This window comes from Ranitomeya imitator, chromosome 8 (genome assembly GCF_032444005.1).
Source record: "Ranitomeya imitator isolate aRanImi1 chromosome 8, aRanImi1.pri, whole genome shotgun sequence".
NCBI lineage: Eukaryota > Metazoa > Chordata > Amphibia > Anura > Dendrobatidae > Ranitomeya > Ranitomeya imitator.
In genome coordinates, this window is record NC_091289.1 from 43,526,707 (window position 1) to 43,549,274 (window position 22,568).

General features: G+C 42.2%; 1 protein-coding gene across 2 annotated transcripts in view; it reads right to left on the minus strand.

The window, feature by feature from the left end:
• The window catches only part of IQSEC1 (IQ motif and Sec7 domain ArfGEF 1), an 816,093-nt gene that overhangs the window by 416,022 nt on the left and 377,503 nt on the right, over positions 1–22,568 (minus strand). For both annotated transcript variants that reach the window (XM_069736797.1, XM_069736804.1), the window contains exon 3: positions 821–865. In XM_069736797.1, the coding sequence (XP_069592898.1) occupies positions 821–865 (45 nt within the window). The remainder of the gene's footprint in view (positions 1–820; positions 866–22,568) is intronic.

Consider the following 22,568-nt stretch of genomic DNA (forward strand, 5'->3'; position numbering starts at 1 on the left):
GGTAAAGATAAGATGGAAATCACTATCATACAACGACAGGTGTATTATTTAGAAGCGCCCATTTCTAGGTGACAATTAGTATATTCATGAAAACAACGTTTGCCTACGCAATCAGATTTCTTTTAACGGCTGCGATCGTCAGGGAATTCATTTTTAGACGAGCGCCGTCTAATGCTGCGTCCTATATGTACTGTATAATCCGCACAAAGTTTCCATCTGTATGAATACAATGCGCAGCTGATTAGGCAGAATAATATGCAATCAGGACCGTCATAGCGATGTGGTTGAGTATTTAGAACGCCATAATGAAGTGTAATATAGAAAATTATATATCCTTCCCCTACTGCTTGAAATCATTGAATGAACTTGTTGAGACAGGGACAAAAGATATATTAAGAACATAAAAAAATCACACAAATAGTGTCAAAAGTTAAAGTGGCGCCATTAATACGGCAAAAAAAAAAAAAGGTTAAGACCCGCGTCAATCTGTGGAGCATTTTGCAGTGCGTGCTCACCATTAGTGATCACACATCTTCTATCAAATTGGATAAATAGCTATTTCTTAACATACTTTTTAAAATAAATAATTGAACAGTTATAGTGATACAAGTTCATTTCGAATTTATCGATGGCTTCAGCTCCACAGTCGAACAAAGCGTCAACGTTTTATTGGTATTGCAAAAAAGTGTAGCAATTGGCGACAGCAACCAATCAGATTCAAGCTCTTTAGAAAATGAGAGTAGTAGTCTTATTGATTGCTATGGGTAACTGCTCCTCCCATCAATTATCATCTAAGAAACCACAGTGAAATTGTACTTACTATGTACTCCTCATTCCAGCACTGGGGACAAGGGGTCTTCTTTCCCTACAAAATACATCAGGGTTAAAATGGTGTCCACATAAAATTGTAAATGCAGCATGGTTTTCTCAGTATCTTATATATATCCAACAGTCTATTCAGGAGTCTTAAAATAATCCCTAATAATTAAGACGCACCTCAAATGATAACGTAAACGATCACAGTGCAATTTTTCCAAATGCCGATTCGGCCATGGTGTGCTCATACCGTTCTTCTGCGCTCCCGTATCCAGAAGGGAAGTTACTGCCGTAGAATGTAAGACTATGTTCACACAGACTGTTTTTTAGAAGCTTTTTCGAGCAGAATGGCTACAAAATCCTCCTCAACCACCATTTCAAAAACTCTTAGGGCTTGATGCCTCAAAGGTTTCACACTAGAATTCTGGCGTAAAAGCATGGAAAAGTCACAAAATGTAGGCGCAACTTGGGAGTTTCTCCAAAATTTTACAACTTTTGGCGTTCTCACAGCAGTTTCTCCCAGCTCTGACAAAGTGTAAACTGTGCATTGCGGTTTTAGGTGCATACGTTATTATGACAATGTGTAATGCATAGGTAATGTGTAGTAATAAAACAGAAAAACTTTTCAGCTCACCCAGTAGAAACATTCGTCTGTAGTCCACATAAAGTCCGAGCAAGGAAAAAACATCTCTGTCTGACGTTGAAACTTGTGCACATGGAAAAAAAAATCCAGCTCCAGGAATAAAAAGTATAACAAATTTATTTAAACATATTAAAATATGGAAAACTGCTGACAGGCGAAAAATTACATCATTAGGATGGAAGCTACCATGTAGTCGCTGGACGCGTTTCGAGCGCAAACGGCGCTCTTAGAATTCAGCATGATGTAATTTTTAGCTTGTCAGCAGTTTTCCATATTTTAATATGTTTAAATACATTTTTGATACTTTTTATTCCTGGAGCTGGATTTTTCTTTCCATGTAGTAATGTTTAGTGTACGGTGAAGAATGAGCATAGGTTAGGATTTGGGACATAAGATAGGTAGTAACATAGTGACTATGGGATAGGACAGATTTTGGAAAGCATTATAAGTATAATGTGTTTTGACAAGAAGTAAATGTAAGTGCATAGTATGTAGTGTAAGGAAATCTGACAGCTAAAGACGTAGGGACAGACATAGGTAAAGATAAATTCGGGACTAGCCCATAGTGGGAACGACAAGCCCCAGTAAAGAGGGAAGTGCTTCCTGATAGGACGGAAGTACAGTAATCAAGGTTAAGTTCAAGTACAGTTCACAGTGCCAGCAAGAATCTATTGCTCGGGGCAGCGGGAGGCCTTACTGGAATCCCTTGCAGACATTCATGCAACATCTGGAGCTCACAGCTTGTTACTGGTACTATAAAGTATGCCTTATCCTCTGGCATACAATACAAGACAATGGGAAGGCCCAGAAGATGCCCGGGGTGTCTTTTTGATAATTTTGCTTGAATGAACCCAAGCTGTTTCTACACTATTGAATGAAGTAAAAAAACTAAATCTGGAAAACACCAGTAAAAGAAATGTTGGCAAAATGCTAAAAAAAAAACACTGGCAGGCAAAAATGCAGAACAAGTGCTTGGGGAAGAACCCCAAAAAATGCTAAAAAAGAAGCTTCAGGAAAAACATCATGGTTTCCCGAAGCATCTTCTTCTCGAAAAACTCAGCAGGTTCACCCACCTAGAAAAAAATTGTGTGCCTATAGCCTAACACTTGGTAGAAAAAATGTGCATGTCACTTTTTTGAAGTGGATCTTGAAGGAAACCTCTCCAAACTGTCCAATGAAAAAAAGTCTGCAAAAGTTTTGTAGCATGCACGCCACACAGGACATAAGGGCGATACAAAGGAAACATGAGTTATTTTTGGAATCCTGGGGAAGCTTCTTTTTTGGGAAGAACCCCAAAAAATGCTAAAAAAGAAGCTTCAGGAAAAACATCATGGTTTCCCGAAGCATCTTCTTCTCGAAAAACTCAGCAGGTTCACCCACCTAGAAAAAAATTGTGTGCCTATAGCCTAACACTTGGTAGAAAAAATGTGCATGTCACTTTTTTGAAGTGGATCTTGAAGGAAACCTCTCCAAACTGTCCAATGAAAAAAAGGCTGCAAAAGTTTTGTAGCATGCACGCCACACAGGACATAAGGGCGATACAAAGGAAACATGAGTTATTTTTGGAATCCTGGGGAAGTCTTATTCAGGGCGAATAGCTATGACATACAGGTCCTTCTCAAAAAATTAGCATATAGTGTTAAATTTCATTATTTACCATAATGTAATGATTACAATTAAACTTTCATATATTATAGATTCATTATCCACCAACTGAAATTTATCAGGTCTTTTATTGTTTTAATACTGATGATTTTGGCATACAACTCCTGATAACCCAAAAAACCTGTCTCAATAAATTAGCATATTTCACCCATCCAATCAAATAAAAGTGTTTTTTAATAACAAACAAAAAAACCATCAAATAATAATGTTCAGTTATGCACTCAATACTTGGTCGGGAATCCTTTTGCAGAAATGACTGCTTCAATGCGGCGTGGCATGGAGGCAATCAGCCTGTGACACTGCTGAGATGTTATGGAGGCCCAGGATGCTTCAATAGCGGCCTTAAGCTCATCCAGAGTGTTGGGTCTTGCGTCTCTCAACTTTCTCTTCACAATATCCCACAGATTCTCTATGGGGTTCAGGTCAGGAGAGTTGGCAGGCCAATTGAGCACAGTAATACCATGGTCAGTAAACCATTTACCAGTGGTTTTGGCACTGTGAGCAGGTGCCAGGTCGTGCTGAAAAATGAAATCTTCATCTCCATAAAGCATTTCAGCCGATGGAAGCATGAAGTGCTCCAAAATCTCCTGATAGCTAGCTGCATTGACCCTGCCCTTGATGAAACACAGTGGACCAACACCAGCAGCTGACATGGCACCCCACACCATCACTGACTGTGGGTACTTGACACTGGACTTCAGGCATTTTGGCATTTCCTTCTCCCCAGTCTACCTCCAGACTCTAGCACCTTGATTTCCGAATGACATGCAAAATTTGCTTTCATCAGAAAAAAGTACTTGGGACCACTTAGCAACAGTCCAGTGCTGCTTCTCTGTAGCCCAGGTCAGGCGCCTCTGCCGCTGTTTATGGTTCAAAAGTGGCTTTACCTGGGGAATGCGGCACCTGTAGCCCATTTCCTGCACACGCCTGTGCATGGTGGCTCTGGATGTTTCCACACCAGACTCAGTCCACTGCTTCCTCAGGTTCCCCAAGGTCTGGAATCGGTCCTTCTCCACAATCTTCCTCAGGGTCCGGTCTCCTCTTCTCGTTGTACAGCGTTTTCTGCCACATTGTTTCCTTCCAACAGACTTACCATTGAGGTGCCTTGATACAGCACTCTGGGAACAGCCTATTTGTTGAGAAATTTCTTTCTGGGTCTTACCCTCTTGCTTGAGGGTGTCAATGATGGCCTTCTTGACATCTGTCAGGTCGCTAGTCTTACCCATGATGGGGGTTTTGAGTAATGAACCAGGCAGGGAGTTTATAAAAGCCTCAGGTATCTTTTGCATGTGTTTAGAGTTAATTAGTTGATTCAGAAGATTAGGGTAATAGGTCGTTTAGAGAACCTTTTCTTCATATGCTAATTTATTGAGACAGTTTTTTTGGGTTATCAGGAGTTGTATGCCAAAATCATCAGTATTAAAACAATAAAAGACCTGACAAATTTCAGTTGGTGGATAATGAATCTATAATATATGAAAGTTTAATTGTAATCATTACATTATGGTAAATAATGAAATTTAACACTATATGCTAATTTTTTGAGAAGGACCTGTAGTTCTGAGCTGAAGTTGATCACAGGAGTTTTATTAAAGCTTCTTTTTATCACTAAGAATCACTTCTCTTCATGCAATGCTTCAGCAACATAAATGAAAGTATCTTTACAGATCATTTATCTTCACGGATAACTTCGCCTCACATACAGTGTCTTAACCTAAGCAGAACTGTACTTTGACCATACAGTGAGGTGGGGGTGAGTCCAGTGCTGTAGCTCTCTCACTTCTATCTTGAGGTAATAAAGATGCTCCTGGCTGTCTTGACCGCTTCTATGATTACAGCAATCGCTTCCCAGGAATAACTAGTCTATACAGCTTGTCTGATTGCAGTCTGACAGGAGACTCTCTAGAACACACCTTACTCTTAGATGTCCAGGACAAAATAACAACTTTCCCAGTATCCCCGTGGGCTGAGCTAACCACTCCCTGTCTACTATAACCATTTTAATCCCTATTGTTGCTGGATGATTTTAAATCAACAGAGCAGCTTCTATATGTCACAGCCCCTTCAAGAAAAAAAATATAATAATAATAATTTTTATTTATATAGCGCCAACATATTCCGCAGCGCTTTACAACTTATAGAGGGGACTTGTACAGACAACAGACATTACAGCATAACAGAGATCACAGTTCAAAATAGATACCAGGATGAATGAGAGCCCTGCTGCTCGCAAGCTTACAACCTATGAGGAAAAGGGGAGACACGAGAGGTGGATGGTAACAATTGCTTTAGTTATTCGGACCAGCCATAGCCACAGTGCCATGGGCTTTAAACTTCTTGATGACACTGCGCACGGTAGACACAGGAACATTCAGGTTTTTGGGGATGGACTTGTAGCCTTGAGATTGCTCATGCTTCCTCACAATTTGGTTTCTCAAGTCCTCAGACAGTTCTTTGGTCTTCTTTCTTTTCTCCATGCTCAATGTGGTACACACAAGGACACAGGACAGAGGTTGAGTCAACTTTAATCCATGTCAACTGGCTGCAAGTGTGATTTAGTTATTGCCAACACCTGTTAGGTGCCACAGGTAAGTTACAGGTGCTGTTAATTACACTAATTAGAGAAGCATCACATGATTTTTCGAACAGTACCAATACTTTTGTCCACCCATTTTTATGTTCGGTGTGGAATTATATCCAATTTGGCTTTAGGACAATTCTTTTTGTGTTTTTTCATTTAAGACTAACTAAATGAAGATAATAATACCAAATAATTTGTGTTTGCAATCATTTTCAGGAAGAAACTGAGTATTATCTGACAGAATTGCAGGGGTGTCAATACTTTTGGCCACAACTGTATATCACATTTTAATTAAAAGGATGGAATAAGAATAACCAAAATAACCATTAGAAGCCCCTTTAAGCAGCTGCTGCTGCGGTCTTTGCCGGTCACAGTTTGCTTTGGGGCAACTGATCACGTTACATCTTAGCGGGTGACTGCTGTGACCAATCCATGGCTTCAGTTACGATACCGCTGTAAACCAGTGATTGGCAGCAGCAGCCATGTACTTAGAAGATAAGAGATCAGCTGCTTGAAAATGGGTTGCGGCGTCCTAGCCTAGCCTAGGGATTATTATTGGTCATTTTATTGTATCATCACAGTCCCTGCCTTGTGGAACACATTAAAAATTCACTGGACAACTGCCTTTAACTTCAATAGAAATCTTTGTTTTCCCTGTAACCTTTCATCTAATAAACAAAGAAAAGGAAATAATGTTTTGCCATTCTCAGTACCATATCTAGGACCCCTACATTTGTACACTGAGCACTGTGTCATATCTTGAGTGACAGCACTTGCGCGAGCCCTGCCTGAACACTGTTCACAGGAGTAACTTTCAAATCCCAATAACTCCACCTCATCCAACACCCCCAGGCTTTATTGCCTTGGTATGCCGAGATGGAAATTGAATAACTCGATGTGGCTATGGGTGCTTAGCTACATACACAAAATCTAAAGTATTTAAAGAAATCTTCAACCTAACACCAATAAATTGATGAGTACATACAACACCAATACCTCAAACACTACTACCAGGCATTTGATCCAGTCTCCCCACTGTTTATCAAATTTGCTAACCGCTTCCCTTTTAATATATATCTTTTTCACCATTAGGATTGTATTTTTTAATTATAGAATATCATAAAGAAACCTTAAAAAGTAAATTATATTAGATATGCATTAGAAAAATGTAAAAGTAAGGAACATACTTATTTTCCAATTAGGGTAACTGGATGTCTGAATTGTTATCCTATGTTATTGTACCTACCTAACCACAGAGGTTTTCACCCTAAAGTCAGCGATAAATGGTGCCCCCGCTCCTTCACAGCTATCTCTATATATTTCCATAAGGCTCTATGTTAATTTACTATGTTTTGATGACTTTAGGATTATTATATACACTTAATGGTTTGTATTGTTTTAATCCCAAACTATTTCAGTAATCAAAGGAGGGCTATTTTCTAGCCAGGGTTTGGAAGTAGTCTTCCTTACATGGTAAGATATTTTAGCTATGGCCAACTGAGCTGGAGAAGATCCTCCAATGTTCCCCACTAGACCCAGAACACAAGATTTAGGATTACTGGAAATTGGAATGTTAAGGTCTTCACAAATGAGTCTGCCGACATTTTCCCATAACTCCCCCAATTGCGAACACGACCAAGACATCTGATACAGATTTGCTCCCTCTTCCCGACAGTGGGGAGAATGATCGCCAGCTCTGAGACCCATCCGATATAAAGCTTCTGCGGTTCTATTGACTCTATGAATCAGGAACATTTGTGACCTCCTCTGGGCTGTATTAATCCATATCTGCCGTGTTGAGTCCAAGATGTCCTCCCATTCCTCCATGGATATATGTCCCACATCTCTCTCCCACCTATTTTTGACTACGGTCATAAGTTCACCCAGAATTCTTTTACTCCTCACCACACAATCTATTGTCCCGTTCACTGAGATGTAGAGATCAGAAACTGTTTTCTTGTGGTCTTATTGCATGCCTCAATCTGAAAAATTCCAAAAATCCAAATTACTGAAGTTGAATTCCCATTTTAGTTGCTCAAAGGAGCAAAAATGACCATCCGGATACAATTCATACAAGTATCTCAGGCCTTTTGTTTCCACTCCCCCTGTTGGTTCCTTCAAGCAAGGCTCATTCCATAGAGGGATATATTTATAGCATTCCCCCATTCACAATAGTTTCTTACAAGTCTGCCCTGTTTTATGCATAAGCAGTAGGTTAAAGAAACCAATTTTAAGTGACCTTAAATTTATGTGATTCTAAGAGGTCCAACAAATTATCCTGCCCCGTCAGATGTTTCGGTACCACTGTACCTGCCTCCTGGAGCCCTTCCAAGCATGTGAAAGTGCTAAACCTCCTTGATCTTTGGGTAGCTGTAATTTCTCAAATTTTCTTCTTAGAATACCTCTTTCCCACACCAGATCTCTGAAGATGTTGTTAATGTTCCTTATCCAGTTCTTTGGAATCCAGATCGGGGAGCTGTGAAGAGCATACAGTACGGAGGGCACAAGGCACATCTTAATGAGATTAGTTCTACCCAGAGTCCATGCCGGTAATTTCCCCCAAGTACTAACTTTATTTCTAACTTTGATAACCAGGAGACTCCGATTTTAGCCCTATTGTCAGACTTTTGACGGACCTAGTTGAAGCCTCTTTTATATTAAAAATTACAAATTAGGATCAATGACATTTAAAGAGGCGCTGTCATCTGGTCAAAAGTGTCCAGTTTTTGCTCTTATTTTATTACTGCCGCTTCTATGACTATTTTTTTTTTTCTCTTTCTTCGAAAATCCACTATCTGGTTCCAAAGATTTGGATTTTTTATATTTAGTAATCATTTTTAATGTTTTTTTTCAAGGGGGCAGAGCTCATGCTCCTTTGGGGCGTGTCTTGATAAAAGACCATAAATAAAAAGCCCCATATTTCTGGAACTGTGTGGCGGAATATGAAGAAAACAAAAAACAAAACACTCAGGGGAGCAGAGGCAGGGGTGGGATTCAACCGGTTCTCCCCGCTTCAATGGAACCGCTTGTTAAAAAGAAGCCGGTTCCCCGAACGAGAGCCGCGATCCGATACCACACCTCCCAACCTCCCTGTATCCCGCTGGGGAGTCCCGATTTGAGAGTGCCCCGTGGTCCAGCACTGCAGGGCTGCATCCCTCCACCCGCAGAGAGACGCACATCACATGTATGGCTGCCGCTGCTCTGTGTGCACAGGACCTGTGATGAGGTCACAGGAGGGGAGGAGTCAGGAGTCACATGATCAGGGACCTTCATGTATTGCAGGACTCTGCTTTTCTGTCATGGTGCTGGACGACGGTAAGCTTATGTGTGGGGTCAGTCGTTGTTTACTGTGTGGATGTAGCAGAGCCGTGTGTGTGTGTGTACCAAGTGTGTACCAGGTGTGTGAGTGTACGAGGTGTACAGAACGAAGCCGTGTGTGTATAAGGTATACAGAGCGGAGCCGTGTGTGTATGAGGTGTACGGAGCGGAGCCGTATGTGTATATGAGGTGTACGGAGCAGAACCGTGTGTGTATATGAGGCGTACGGAGCAGAGCCATGTGTGTATGAGGTGTACGGAGCGGAGCCGTGTGTGTATGAGGTGCATGAAGCGGTGCCATGTGTATGAGGTGTACGGAGCGGAGCCATGTGTGTATGAGGTGTACAGTGCAGAGCCCTGTGTGTATATGAGGTGTACGGAGCGGAGCCGTGTGTGTATATGAGGTGTACAGAGCAGAGCTGTGTGTGTATGAGGTGTACGGAGCGGAGCCGTGTGTGTGTATGAGGTGTACGGAGCGGAGCCGTGTGTGTATATGAGGTGTACAGAGCGGAGCCGCATGTGTGTTTGAGGTGTACGGAGCGGAGCCATGTGTGTATGAGGTGTACAGAGCGGAGCCGTGTGTGTATGAGGTGTACAGAGCAGAGCCGTGTGTGTATGAGGTGTACGGAGCGGATCCGTGTGTGTATGAGGTGTACAGAGCAGAGCCGTGCGTGTGTATGAGGTGTACGGAGCGGAGCCGTGTGTGCAAGGTGTACGAAGTGGAACCATGTGTGTGTGAGGTGTGCGGAGCGGAGCCGTGTGTGTATGAGGTGTAGGGAGCAGAGTCGTGTGTGTATGAGGTGTACGGAGCGGAGCCGTGTGTGTGTATGAGGTGTACAGAGCGGAGCCGTGTGTGCAAGGTGTACAGAGCAGAGCCACGTGTTTATGAGGTGTACGGAGCGGAGCCATGTGTGTGCGAGGTGTACGGAGTGGAGCCATGTATGTAAGGTGTACGGAGTAGAGCCGCATGTGTACATAGCGGAGTCAGGTGTGTACGAGGTGTACAGAGTGGAGCCATGTGTAGGAGTAACAATTTGTGGCCATTATACTGTACGCAATATCATGTGTGGCCATTATACAGTATGGAGCATCATGTGTGGCCATTATACTGTACGCAATATCATGTGTGGCCATTATACAGTATGGAGCATCATGTGTGGCAATTATACAGTATGGAGCATCATGTGGGGCCATTATACAGTATGGAGCATCATGTGGGGCCATTATACAGTATGGAACACTATGTGGGGCCATTATACTGTACGCAATATCATGTGTGGCCATTATACAGTATGGAGCATCATGTGTGGCCATTATACAGTATGGAGCATCATGTGGGGCCATTATACAGTATGGAACACTATGTGGGGCCATTATACTGTACGCAATATCATGTGTGGCCATTATACAGTATGGAGCATCATGTGGGGCCATTATACAGTATGGAACACTATGTGGGGCCATTATACTGTACGCAGTATCATGTGTGGCCATTATACAGTATGTAGTATCATGTGTGGCCATTATACAGTATGGAGAATCATGTGTGGCCATTATACTGTACGCAGTATCATGTGTGGCCATTATACAGTATGGAGCATCATGTGTGGCCATATTATACATTCCAAAGACATACTGATAGGGATTCTAGATTGTGAGCCCCATCGGGGACAGTGGTGATAATGTGTGCAAAACTGTAAAGCGCTGCGGAATATGTTAGCGCTATATAAAAATAAAGATTATTAAAGATTATTATACAGTATGTAGTATCATGCGTGGCCATTATACAGTATGGAGCACTATGTGGGGCCATTATACTGTACGCAGTATCATGTGTGGCCATTATTCAGTAAGGAGCATCATGTGTGGCACAGTATGTAGCACTGTGTGGCTATTATACAGTATTGAGCACTATGTGTGGCCGTTATACAGTATGGAGCACTATGTCTGGCCATTATACAGTATGGAGCACTATGTGTGGCCGTTATACAGTATGGAGCACTATGTCTGGCCATTATACAGTATGGAGCACTATGTCTGGCCATTATACAGTATGGAGCACTATGTGTGGCCATTATACAGTATGGAGCACTATGTGTGGCCATTATACAGTATTGAGCATCATGTGTGGCCATTATACAGTATGGAGCATCATGTGTGGCCATTATACAGTATGGAGCATCATGTGTGGCCATTATACAGTATGGAGCATCATGTGTGGCCATTATACAGTATGGAGCATCATGTGTGGCCATTATACAGTATGGAGGATCATGTGTGGCCATAATACAGTATGGAGCATCATGTGTGGCCATTATATAGTATGGAGCATCATGTGTGGCCATTATACAGTATGGAGCATCATGTGTGGCCATTATACAGTATGGAGCATCATGTGTGGCCATTATACAGTATGGAGCATCATGTATGGCCATTATACAGTATGGAGCATCATGTGGGGCCATTATACAGTATTGAGCAGTGTGTGGCCATTGTACAGTATTGAGCATCTTGTGGGGTCGTTATACAGTACTAGATGGTAGCCCGATTCTAACACATCGGGTATTGTAGAATATGTATGTAGTTTATTTATGAAGATTTTAGAATAATACATTGAATACACAGGATTCGGCCGGGCGCGACCAATTAGCGAAGCGTGGTTCAAATCCCACACCAATTCGCGGCCGGACTGCGCCTGTTGCTGATTGTTCGTAGCTGGCCACGTAATATATAGCATAGCCACATAGTATATAGCACAGCCACGTAGTATATAATAGCCCACGTAGTAAATAGCACAGCCACGTAGTATATTGCACAGCCACGTAGTATATAGCACAGCCCACGGAGTATATAGCACAGCCACGTAGTATATAGCACAGCCACGTAGTATATAGCACAGCCCACGGAGTGTATAACACAGCCCACGTAGTATATAACAGCCCACATAGTGTATAACACAGCCCACGTAGTATATAGCACAGCCTACGAAGTATATAGCACAGCCACATAGTATACAACAGCCCATTGCATAGGCAGCATCAATAGTAAAAAGTTGGTCACACAGGGTTAATAGCAGCGTTAATGGAGTGCGTTACACCGCGGCATAACGTTGTCCATTAACGCTGCCATTAACCCTGTGTGAGCGCTGACTGGAGGGGATTATGGAGCGGGCACTGACTACGGGGAGTAAGCAGTGGCCATTTTGCCGCCGGACTGTGCCTGTCGCTGATTGGTCGTGGCTGTTTTGCCGTGACCAATCAGCGACTTGGGATTTCCATGACAGAGAGAAAGACAGACAGAAAGATGGAAGTGACCCTTAGACAATCATATAGTAGATGGAGCATCATGTGTGGCCATATTTTTTTGTATATAATTACTGTTTATGTAACAGTGTGATCAGCAGTGCTAAATGGGTGTGGTTGGGATGTGGATATGGGTGTGACTAGTTGTGAAATGGGTGTGGTCAGAGGCGTGGCCTAAAATTTGCCAGGCAAACGTTATCCCGCTTTCCCTTCTTCAAAAGTTGGGAGGTATGGTGTGACTGCGCCCCTACTTGTATATGTTTGAGGAAAAGGTGTGTGTAAATGAATGTGGCTTAAAAAAATGGCTGTGGTTTTCCTACACACAAACACAGAACCTGTTGTTAAAAATTTGAATCCCACCCCTGAGCAGAGGGATTAAAATAAGAGCAAAAATTGGACACTTTTGATCGTTTTAAGAAAACTTTTTTTTTACAGTATTTGTATTGTCAAAAATAATAATAATAATCTTTATTTATATAGCGCCAACATATTCCGCAGCGCTTTACAGTTTAACAGTTTCAAACACAAAAGTCATAAGTAACAACGTTAACAATACAATAATTAAAGCAAAATAAGCCGCCCCTGCTCGTGAGAGCTTACAATCTACAATGAGGAGGGGGAGATACAAGGTACAGGTGTGTATTTACAATGATGTATTTACAATGATGGTCCAGCTATCTTCAGGGGGTGGGGAATAGATGGGGATAGTGAATGGGCTACACACACACAAACATAACTTTGATTAGTGAACGTAATAGGCCGCTCTGAACAAATGTGTTTTGAGCGAGCGCCTAAAACTATGCAAATTATGGATGGTCCTAATATCTTGGGGTAGAGCATTCCAGAGGATTGGCGCAGCACGGGAGAAGTCTTGGAGTCGGGAGTGGGAGGTACGGATTAGTGCAGAGGTTAATCGAAAGTCATTTGCAGAGCGCAGTGGTCTGTTAGGCTGATAGACAAAAATGAGGGAGGAGATGTAAGGGGGTGCCGCACTGTGGAGAGCTTTGTGGGTGAGAACAAGTACTTTGAATTGTATCCTGTAATGAATGGGTAGCCAGTGTAACGACTGGTGAAGAGCGGACGCGTCCGAGTAACGATTAGCCAGATGGACGACCCTGGCTGCTGCATTAAGGATGGACTGGAGAGGGGAAAGTCGAGTGAGGGGGAGGCCAATTTATAGTCTATGGAACATAGACAAAAATCAATATTACCAGAATTCTACTCAATTTTACAATGAATTTCCTTCTTAGATCAATGCTGAATCACAAGGAACATGTTCTGAAACACTAAAATGGCTGTGTATTCCAAATGCACGGCTCATACTGTCCTCCAAAAAACACCCATGCATATGTGCCGGCCACACACTGCAGCTGAGAAACCAGCCTTTGGCTTCATTCTGTGCATAAATTGGACTGCAAAATGTATGCTTTACCTCTACTGCCACCTAGTGGTGGTATTGTGGTATAGCACAATAAAAATACACAAATCCATCACAATTACCGTAGCTATATTTACAGTGGAGAAATAGGGCTTATACTTTATCTGTGTCACAGAGGTTCTACTGTTCACTGAATCATTAATTACTAAAAAAAAAGATAGAGTTTATAAAATACATTTAATATTGTAGCTGAAGATGACGCATCCACAATTTGTCACATCACTGCAATCTGATCTTGCCTGAGAGCTGGGGATGTGCACTGTGATTAGAAAAGTGCATTACAGGGTATAGTCCTGCCTTAAAGGAACTCTGTCACCTGAATTTGGAGGGAACAATTTTCAGCCATAGGGGCGGGGTTTTCGGGTGTTTGATTCACCCTTTCCTTACCCGCTGGCTGCATGCTGGCTGCAATATTGGATTGAAGTTTATTCTCTGTCCTCCATAGTGCACGCCTGCGCAAGGCAAGATTGCAATCATTCATGGGGTTTTTTTTGCATATGAGAAAGAACTGACTGTTTTTCATCAGTGCGCTGGATCTGATTTTTAGCCAGACCTACTGATATGATTAGTTAAGTCTGATCTGTGACTTGGATAAAAAAAAAATGTCCTTCTCCAGTTTTTTGGCACACATTTGGTTTCGCAGAGAAACGCGAACATTTGAACATTTCCATAGACTATAATAGGTATGTGTACATGACAATGGGATGTCTGAATGAGGAATAATCCGAGGGTAGACAAACTGGAAATGTAGAGTTCTATAGGCTATGATGCAAACGTTTGACAAGGGCCCCCACCAACATGGTGGTCAGATGTATGGGCCTCTGTAATAATGTCCTCTGTCCTGGCCTTATCCTGTAATAATGTCCCCATCCTGTAAGAATGTCCCCATTCTGTGATAATATCCTATATCATGACTGACACATCCTGTAATAACATCCCCCATTGTGGACCTTCCCAGTAGTAGTGTTTCCGTTCTGTAATAATGTCTCCATCCTGTAATAATGTCCTACATCATGATACCTGTCCTGCAATAACATCCCCCATTGTGGACCTTTACTGTAGTAGTGTTGCCCGTCCTGTAATAATGTCCCTATCCTGTAATAAAGCCCCCTGTCCTAGCACCAATCCTGTAATAATATCGCTTGTCCTGTAATAGCGTCCTCCATCCAATAATAATGTCTCCCATCCTGTAATAATTTCCCCCTTCCTTGCCCCTTCCAGTAGGAATGTCCCCATCCTGTAAAAACGTCTCTCATCCTGAGTCCATTGTCATGGCTACCATTCTTTAATAATGTCCCCCTTTCTATAGTAATCTTCCCATCCTGTATTAATGTCCCCCAACCTAGGCCCCTACCTGTAAAAAGGACCTCCATCCTGGTGCCCTCTTCAAACAAATTTAGACACCAAAAATAAATGATTCCTCTTCCCTGTCCATGACGCGCAGTGTTCTCTACTTCATAGCTGGTGAAGGTGGGCAGGGGGCGCATGGCAGTGATGGCATGCACAGTCCGCGATGGGCACGCTAACGATGGCTACCAAACTCGTCTTGGCTGGAGGCCACTATACCTATTGCAGTGCAAGGATCTGGTGGCTTTCTGCACCACAACACAATTGAGCTAAATGTGCATATGAGGACACAGATTCAGCCGAAAACAGGGGTTGGTGTCGACAGGTCCCCTGACCGCACAGGCCCAGTCACCCCTCTGCAACAGCGATCAATACGCCCCTGCGACAATATTTGGAACCAGTCAAAATGAACAAAAAACAACTGAAAGGACCGTATGTCAGCAGCACAATTCCAGGTGTGCTGGTCCAGCCTGCTCCTTTTTATTTTTACCTTTTTCATGGAAAAATATATCTTTGTACTGTGTTCGCCAGTAGATAGAAAAAAAATTACAAATTATCCACTGAGGACTCAATTTTTAACATTTTCCCACCCTATTCATACGATTGGACCATGTCTAGGATTTCTATACCTTTGCAACCTGTTTTTTATTCTAATACATCGGAGATAAAAAAAAATAAAAAATCACCCTGGCACCATCCAATCAGTGCTGGCAGATTCCCGCCTCTGACAATATATGACATCCGCTGGTTGCTGGTAATGATTATAAAGTATCCAGGGCGTAGAGTGATGAGCACAAACAATCTTCTTACACTTTGTCTTTAAGCTATTAAAAAGTAATTGACCTAGATGAATATGAAAGCTGATTAAAAAGATAATGATGCCCTAATGATATAATAAGCATTACGTGGGTCGGTGATGTACGGTGTTTATGGGATAACCATGTTACACCATACCTGTTGTTTCAGGTAACTTTTAAGAACAAGCTGTCATGTGTGAGCAGTATATGGGATGGAGAAAATCCAGGTAATTGATGCCCCCAAAGGGCAAAAAATGGGACATTCACTGGAATGCACAAAAAAAACCAAAATGCTAGATCTGTAAATGACTTATATCCTGCATTTTTCACCAGTATTCCCCTCTGCTCCCTCTATCCAAATTTTCAGTTGCTTTTGAGCTAGTGGGTTGAAACTGGCTGCTATGTACTCTCCCATACACTGTGCACATGGTCGTGAGGGATTCTGCTCTCCTGACATTATGGAGCAGTATGGAGCTATGTGCCTTTGAATACAGCACTGGGGTAATATAAGTGTGACACCCCAGGAAGCCGGTTGTCACAGTGGTATTGCCTTCCTCACGGGGAGGGTGATGCCATGCCTGGAAGCTACAGGGATCCCTTTAACAGGTAACAAGTACATACAACACTGTTCTGACTCCAGGCAAGAAGGGTGAGCTCTAGATCCGGTTTGAGGGTAGCTTCCCTATATATTCTGGCTGGAGAAGGAGTTAGAGGGAGTCTGTGAGGAGAGCTGGAGCCGAGGAGACATGCGGTTCTGCAGCTCCTGACAAGAGAGTCAGTCAGTCTGTAGGAGACAGTGAGGGGAGAAGGAACACGGCAGGAAAGAGAAACTGGAGTGGAGCTGCGATTGGGCTCCCTCCAGCTACAAGCGCAAGAAACCGGAGGCCGGAAGTCCAAGGTTGTAGGGGAACTGTCTGTCCCACAGCAGAAACCGGCAGGCAGGAGATTCCAAGTCTCCTGGCCACAATTACATCTGAAGGCACAGCAGCAGATTAGAGCCTGGAGTCACCACGAGAAGGGACCCCTGTAGAAAGGCTTGAGTTGCCTGCCATGCAGGGAGTGTCCACCTAAAGGGACAGAGGGAGAGAGGACCTTGTGTGAAGCATCAGGCAGCATGGGACTGAGAGTACAGCGCAGTAAGGAAGGCTTCCAACACCACATGGCTAAGGGGATTCCGAATCGCTTCCAGGCTGTCCGGATTCCAAAGACCATCTGTAATCTGTATACCTGAATATCATCAATAAAAGGTAAAGAGACTGCAACTTTGTGTCCTCCAATTCTTTCCTGCACTTCACCATCTATCATCCTTACCAACTACACCGGGAGCCCTGGGGACTAAGCTCTACCTGTGGGGAGCTATACCACCTCTGCTGCAACACCATCATCTCCAGTGGACCCCTTTAAGCTGTGTCGGCCATCCCTGACCAAGTACCACAGGTGGCGTCACGAACACTGCTACATTAGACTTTATTTCCATCTCCATTAATCCTTTTTATGGGACGCCCAGGGCCACGGACTGGGTCACTGCCACCATGACCACCCCTTTAAGAACAGAACCGGCCCAGTACCGAGTACCCCACGGTCCTAGTGGACGCTCCATAAGCACTTATGGCCCGATTCATCAAGACCGGTGTTGTTCATGGCAGTCTTAATGAGGCAGTGTGGTGAAGTCAGATGCTCATGATTCATGAAGGGGCGCACACGTTTTCATTAATCTGGAGTGTCTGATGAGTGGAATGTACCACGCCAGACGTCTCACTCCGTTCAGGTACTTGAGTGAGATTTCTGGGGTAGAGAACGCCACAGCTCATCATGAATTAGACGAGCTGTGATGTTCCGCCCCTGCTGTGCCCCGTCCCAGCACCGTTCATATTGGCAGAGCTGGGAGAAACTAGCTTGAAATTGCCAAAAGTCGCAACTCCGAGTTGCACCTAAATTTTGCCACTTTTCAAAGCTTTTACAACAGAATTGTGGAGTGAAACCTTCTATGAGTCTGCACACAACGCCTAATCAAAATTTCTGTAGAAAGTGAACATAAGCACAGCAATGTAAAAACAATATTGCTGTGCACAGTTTCAGTCTTTTGTTATTTCCTTTAACCGCTTCAGGTTTCGGAAACGGTGAAGCGGTTAAAAAACATATTTATTCTTTGGGCGGCTTTGTTTAGAAGCTGTCCATTCTTTATACTTAAAAGTCAAAGAAGACAGCGGTGGATTCGCCACAAAAAGCCACAGCGATACAGCCAGCTAAGCAACAGCTTCAGGAAAAAGACCCTAAACTTTTTCCTGACGCAGCTTTGCCTAAGAAGGTCTCAGCAGCTCCGTTGGCACCTTAAAGATGTCATGTGCACATACCCTTACTAAAAAGAAGCAGCACGGTCTGTCTGTGCCTTTTTCTCACTGTGCTCCACCCCTTTTCCTTCTCCGTTGACTTCAATAGGCAGCTGTAATCTGATTCTTCAGTGAGCTGGCAGTTTTGACCAATATGGCTTTTTCCTGTTTTTCAGAGAGAGTTTTTCGAAGATAAAGATGACAAGGTTTCTTATATTCACCTGTACTATTCATTTATGCAAAGTGTGTTGGTCATTAAGTCTAAAATAAATAAAAAAAGATGAGAATTCAATTTTTTCCCATTATTTGGTTATTGAAACCTTGAGTAATTAGTTTTTTTTGGGGGTGGAAATAATTTATAATATTATCTGCTGTCAAAGTGCAAATCTAACAGCGCAGTAGTTATTAATAAGGCATGTAAGTAATTTCCTCATACTTTATTTCGCTAAAGGCAATTAGAGGTAACCGATCCAGACCATGAACATTTTCAGATTTCATACAAATAATGTAGGTTGGCAGCAGCTTTCAAAACAAACCATGGCTCATTAAAACTTCATCCCCAGATTGTACATGACTCTGAACGTGAGTCATCTCTCTGTACTGTGCTGCCTTAGCCCTCCCTGGCGGCCATCCATTCTGTCATTTACAAAGAAAGTAACTTTCTAAATCCTGTACTGACTGCGGTACAAACTGTACTAACCCGAAGACCACCATTATTCTGGATTAATAGGAAACTACAGCAAAAAAATGTAACATTGCCTGCCATTATCCCATCTACTGGTATTCCCCCAACACAAGACATAGCATGGAAACTGGCAAGACATCCACAATGCAGCGCTGCGCCCCAGTCACCCCCTTCTACTGCCCGGTGGCGTGTATTGACTCGTAGTTCCTCACGTTTCAGGAATAGTTTATAGCAATTATCTATATTATTAAAGGCATGATTAATATTATCAGAGGTAGGGTTACAATGCCAGGTAACACCTCCATACACAGCTGATAACACAGGATTCACCAATAACAATAGGCAATATCACATCTGATCCTCCTCCTCTCTCTTGAAAATGACCTTTGTACACGTTCATTAGACACTTAGAAACAAAAGTCAGGGTTTGACTGTTATAGCTATGTACATGTATTGTTTCCTGAAACAATAGGAAGATAAAGTCTAAAAAAATCCCCAGTGGCCAGTGTGAAAAGTTCTATTTTTTATTTGTAATACTTATTGCGATATAAAAATAAATAATTTATACATTGCCAACATTTTTTTTTTAATAAAAATAAACGTAACACAAAATTTTTGTTTTCTAAAATAACCTCCACTATGACTTTGTTTTAGATATTGTGCAGACGACCGTTTTAATTACAGGAGTGCTATCCATTGTTTTGATGGATAGTACGTGTTATTTTATGCGGCCGTGCACATGTCCAATTTTTTTCTCAGAGTGTTACGAGGGAAAAAAATCACAGAATGAACAATTGGATGGTACTCGTCCATTTATGTTTATGGGTCCGTGAAAAAAATCAGACCGCACTTGAATGATTTTCCAGTGTGGTCCGATTTTCATGGACTCATAACATTCCTCCGGGATAATCGGATCGCACTCTGATGATACTGTGATCAAACTCTGATCAGCAAAATTGGACCAATCTTCGTGGATGGAGCGAAAGCGGTCATCTACACCTGCCCTTACAAGCAGTTACAAGACCTCCTCAACCAGAAGGGTAAGCTCAAAGCCCAGGGAGGGACTTTGGTGACTCTTTAGGGAGCAAGATGGACACTAAGGATCTAATTTCTTCACAGTTACTATGTGCAAGTGTAGTTGTTGCTAAGAACTGGATAACCTATAGAAATACACTCTTTTATGCATGGAAACATCATATGAGGCTACGGTTTATTTTCCAATATCCTAATTGCTGGAATAATAAGTATAAACAAATTGTCTTGAAAAAATGGTCAAGAATTATTGATTGATAGTTTTTTTTCCTCTCTCTCTTCACTGTTTGAGTCGGGGTGGAGGCTATGCTAGACGTCTGTAGTCACTCTATGTGACTGCAGACTTGTGATTCCTCACATTGCACGCACTGCGCACTGTGAGGATTCTCTTGTGCCGGGAGCGGATGAGTGCGTGACGGCAAGTATTCGATTAGCACACATGCAGTCATATGCCGACAATATGTGCTCGGCCCCGTTCAATGCAAGTGTCTAGAGCAGTGTTTCCCAAACTCCAGTCCTCGCGGGTCATGTTTTCAGGATTTCCATAGTGTTGCACAGGTGAGACAATTCCTGATGCCTTGATGATATTTCCACTACTTGAGCAATACTAAGGAAATCCTGAAAACATGACCCGTGGGGTCCATGAGGACTGGAGTTTGGGAAACACTGGTCTAGAGCAAAGCTTGGCACGTCTAGTTGGAATATGGCTAAAAGAATGCAAACTTGAGGACACATGATCGTCCGCTCCTGGCGCCGGTTCCGGAGAATCCTCATAATGTGCAGTGAGTGCGATGTGAGGATTTTCAAGTCTGCAGTCACATAGAGTGACTGCAGATTGTAGCCTAAGACCAGACAACCCTTTTAAGGGGAAGGGAGAAAATGGAAAAAAAAGGATGATAACTGCATAACTGCATTAACTTTCTTGTGTCCATGTTTGAATATTTGAATAAGTATCATCATCAAAAAGTAAAAATAAGAAAAGCCAGGGAAGGACTTGGGCAGTGAGGATTGGTAGGTGAGTATACTTTTTACATACATTTTTAGACAATACTGTTTTGGGAAAAAAAGTGTGGTGGATAACCCCTTGAAGTATGGTTTTAGGTTTCATGGAACACCAAATTACACTAATCTGGCAACTCCAGTATTTATTTCATTGGAGGGCCTATTTTACTCCTTACTCAGTAGGCTCATAGACGGAATACCAAGTTGTTTGCTTGTACACTTTGCTTTGCAGCTGAAATTAATGTTGCAATTTGGTAATGGAGACATCTCCTCAACATGATGGTAGATTCCGCTAGTGTTATCAGCTCCGAGCAGTCTCGCAGTAAGCTCGCTGGTCTCACTCTGACCAATTAGCTTGGATGGATGAGCTGGTGGTGATGGAAGTGTTATTCCTCCATTATAACCATCGTGACAATATAATTTGTCACTGGGCACTCAAACATATCATAATGTCAACATTTTCCACTGCTTGCTTCCAAATTAAATGGTAGAAACACACGCAAGGGAATCATTGTTCTCTTTTCATGACCTGCTGATCAGATAAGCCTCGATTTTGATCCTATAAAAAGATTGCTGGGATGACAATTTACTGAAGAAAGCAAAAAAAAATCTGTATAAACAACAAATCACTGGATAAAATAAAAAATAAATAAAAAGGAATTTGCAAGCCGGGTGAAACATTATGATTAACAAGAGCATTCCCAACTCCCCAAGCCGTCATTACCGGGGTCACATTTCTGACAACGGGTAGGTTGGTCTTGTCTGTGCACGTAATTGAGTCGAGAATTTTTATCTATTGCACGATATGTGCAAATTAGTTTGCAAACATGAAACTTGCAGTTTGTAAATTAACACTCAAGAGGAACAAATGGATAGTGACATAGTTTAAAATAATTTTTCTTGTCTCATGATATTCCCAACTTGGAAAGCATCCATTTTCTCCAACTAAAGTTAAGCGTCCACATTTGTGTGAAAGGAGGTTAACTTTCCTAAAAAGTCTTAATCGGGTGGTACTTGGTGCTTACTTACTGTAGATACCCCATTGTGTATGTAGCTACCCCTCTTCTTGTTTCAGAAGCTACCTAGACTGACATGCTTCCTACTTGGTGGATATTCCCTAAACTAACCAAATTCTGGTCCAGAACCTACGGTATCATTAAAAGTCTCTTTAAAGGTAATCTGTCAGTAAGATCACCCTTCCTAAGAAAGTTGAGTAAAATTATAGTTTGATATCTGCAATCCGATGTCTTATTCCAGAAAAATCCATGTTTTTTACATTTAAATGAGATGTTAAAATCAGTTTAAGGACAACTGCAGAAGTATTTGTAATGAGACAAAGTTCAACTCTGCTGTACTTTGTTAGTTGTAATCACACACAGCTGTGCAGTAAAATCAAGAGTGCAGACTGTCATTCATTACATATCTCAAACTGGTAACGCTACCTTTCATTTAAAATAAGCTCTGGACGCAGATTCTATGATCTGTGCCTTGCCCATAGATCTTAACAGCTTATTTACATATTAAGAAGAATATGGATTTCTCTGAATTAAGAAATCAGATTACAGATATCAATGTATCGTATTAATCAACTTTCTATGACATGCATGCCCATA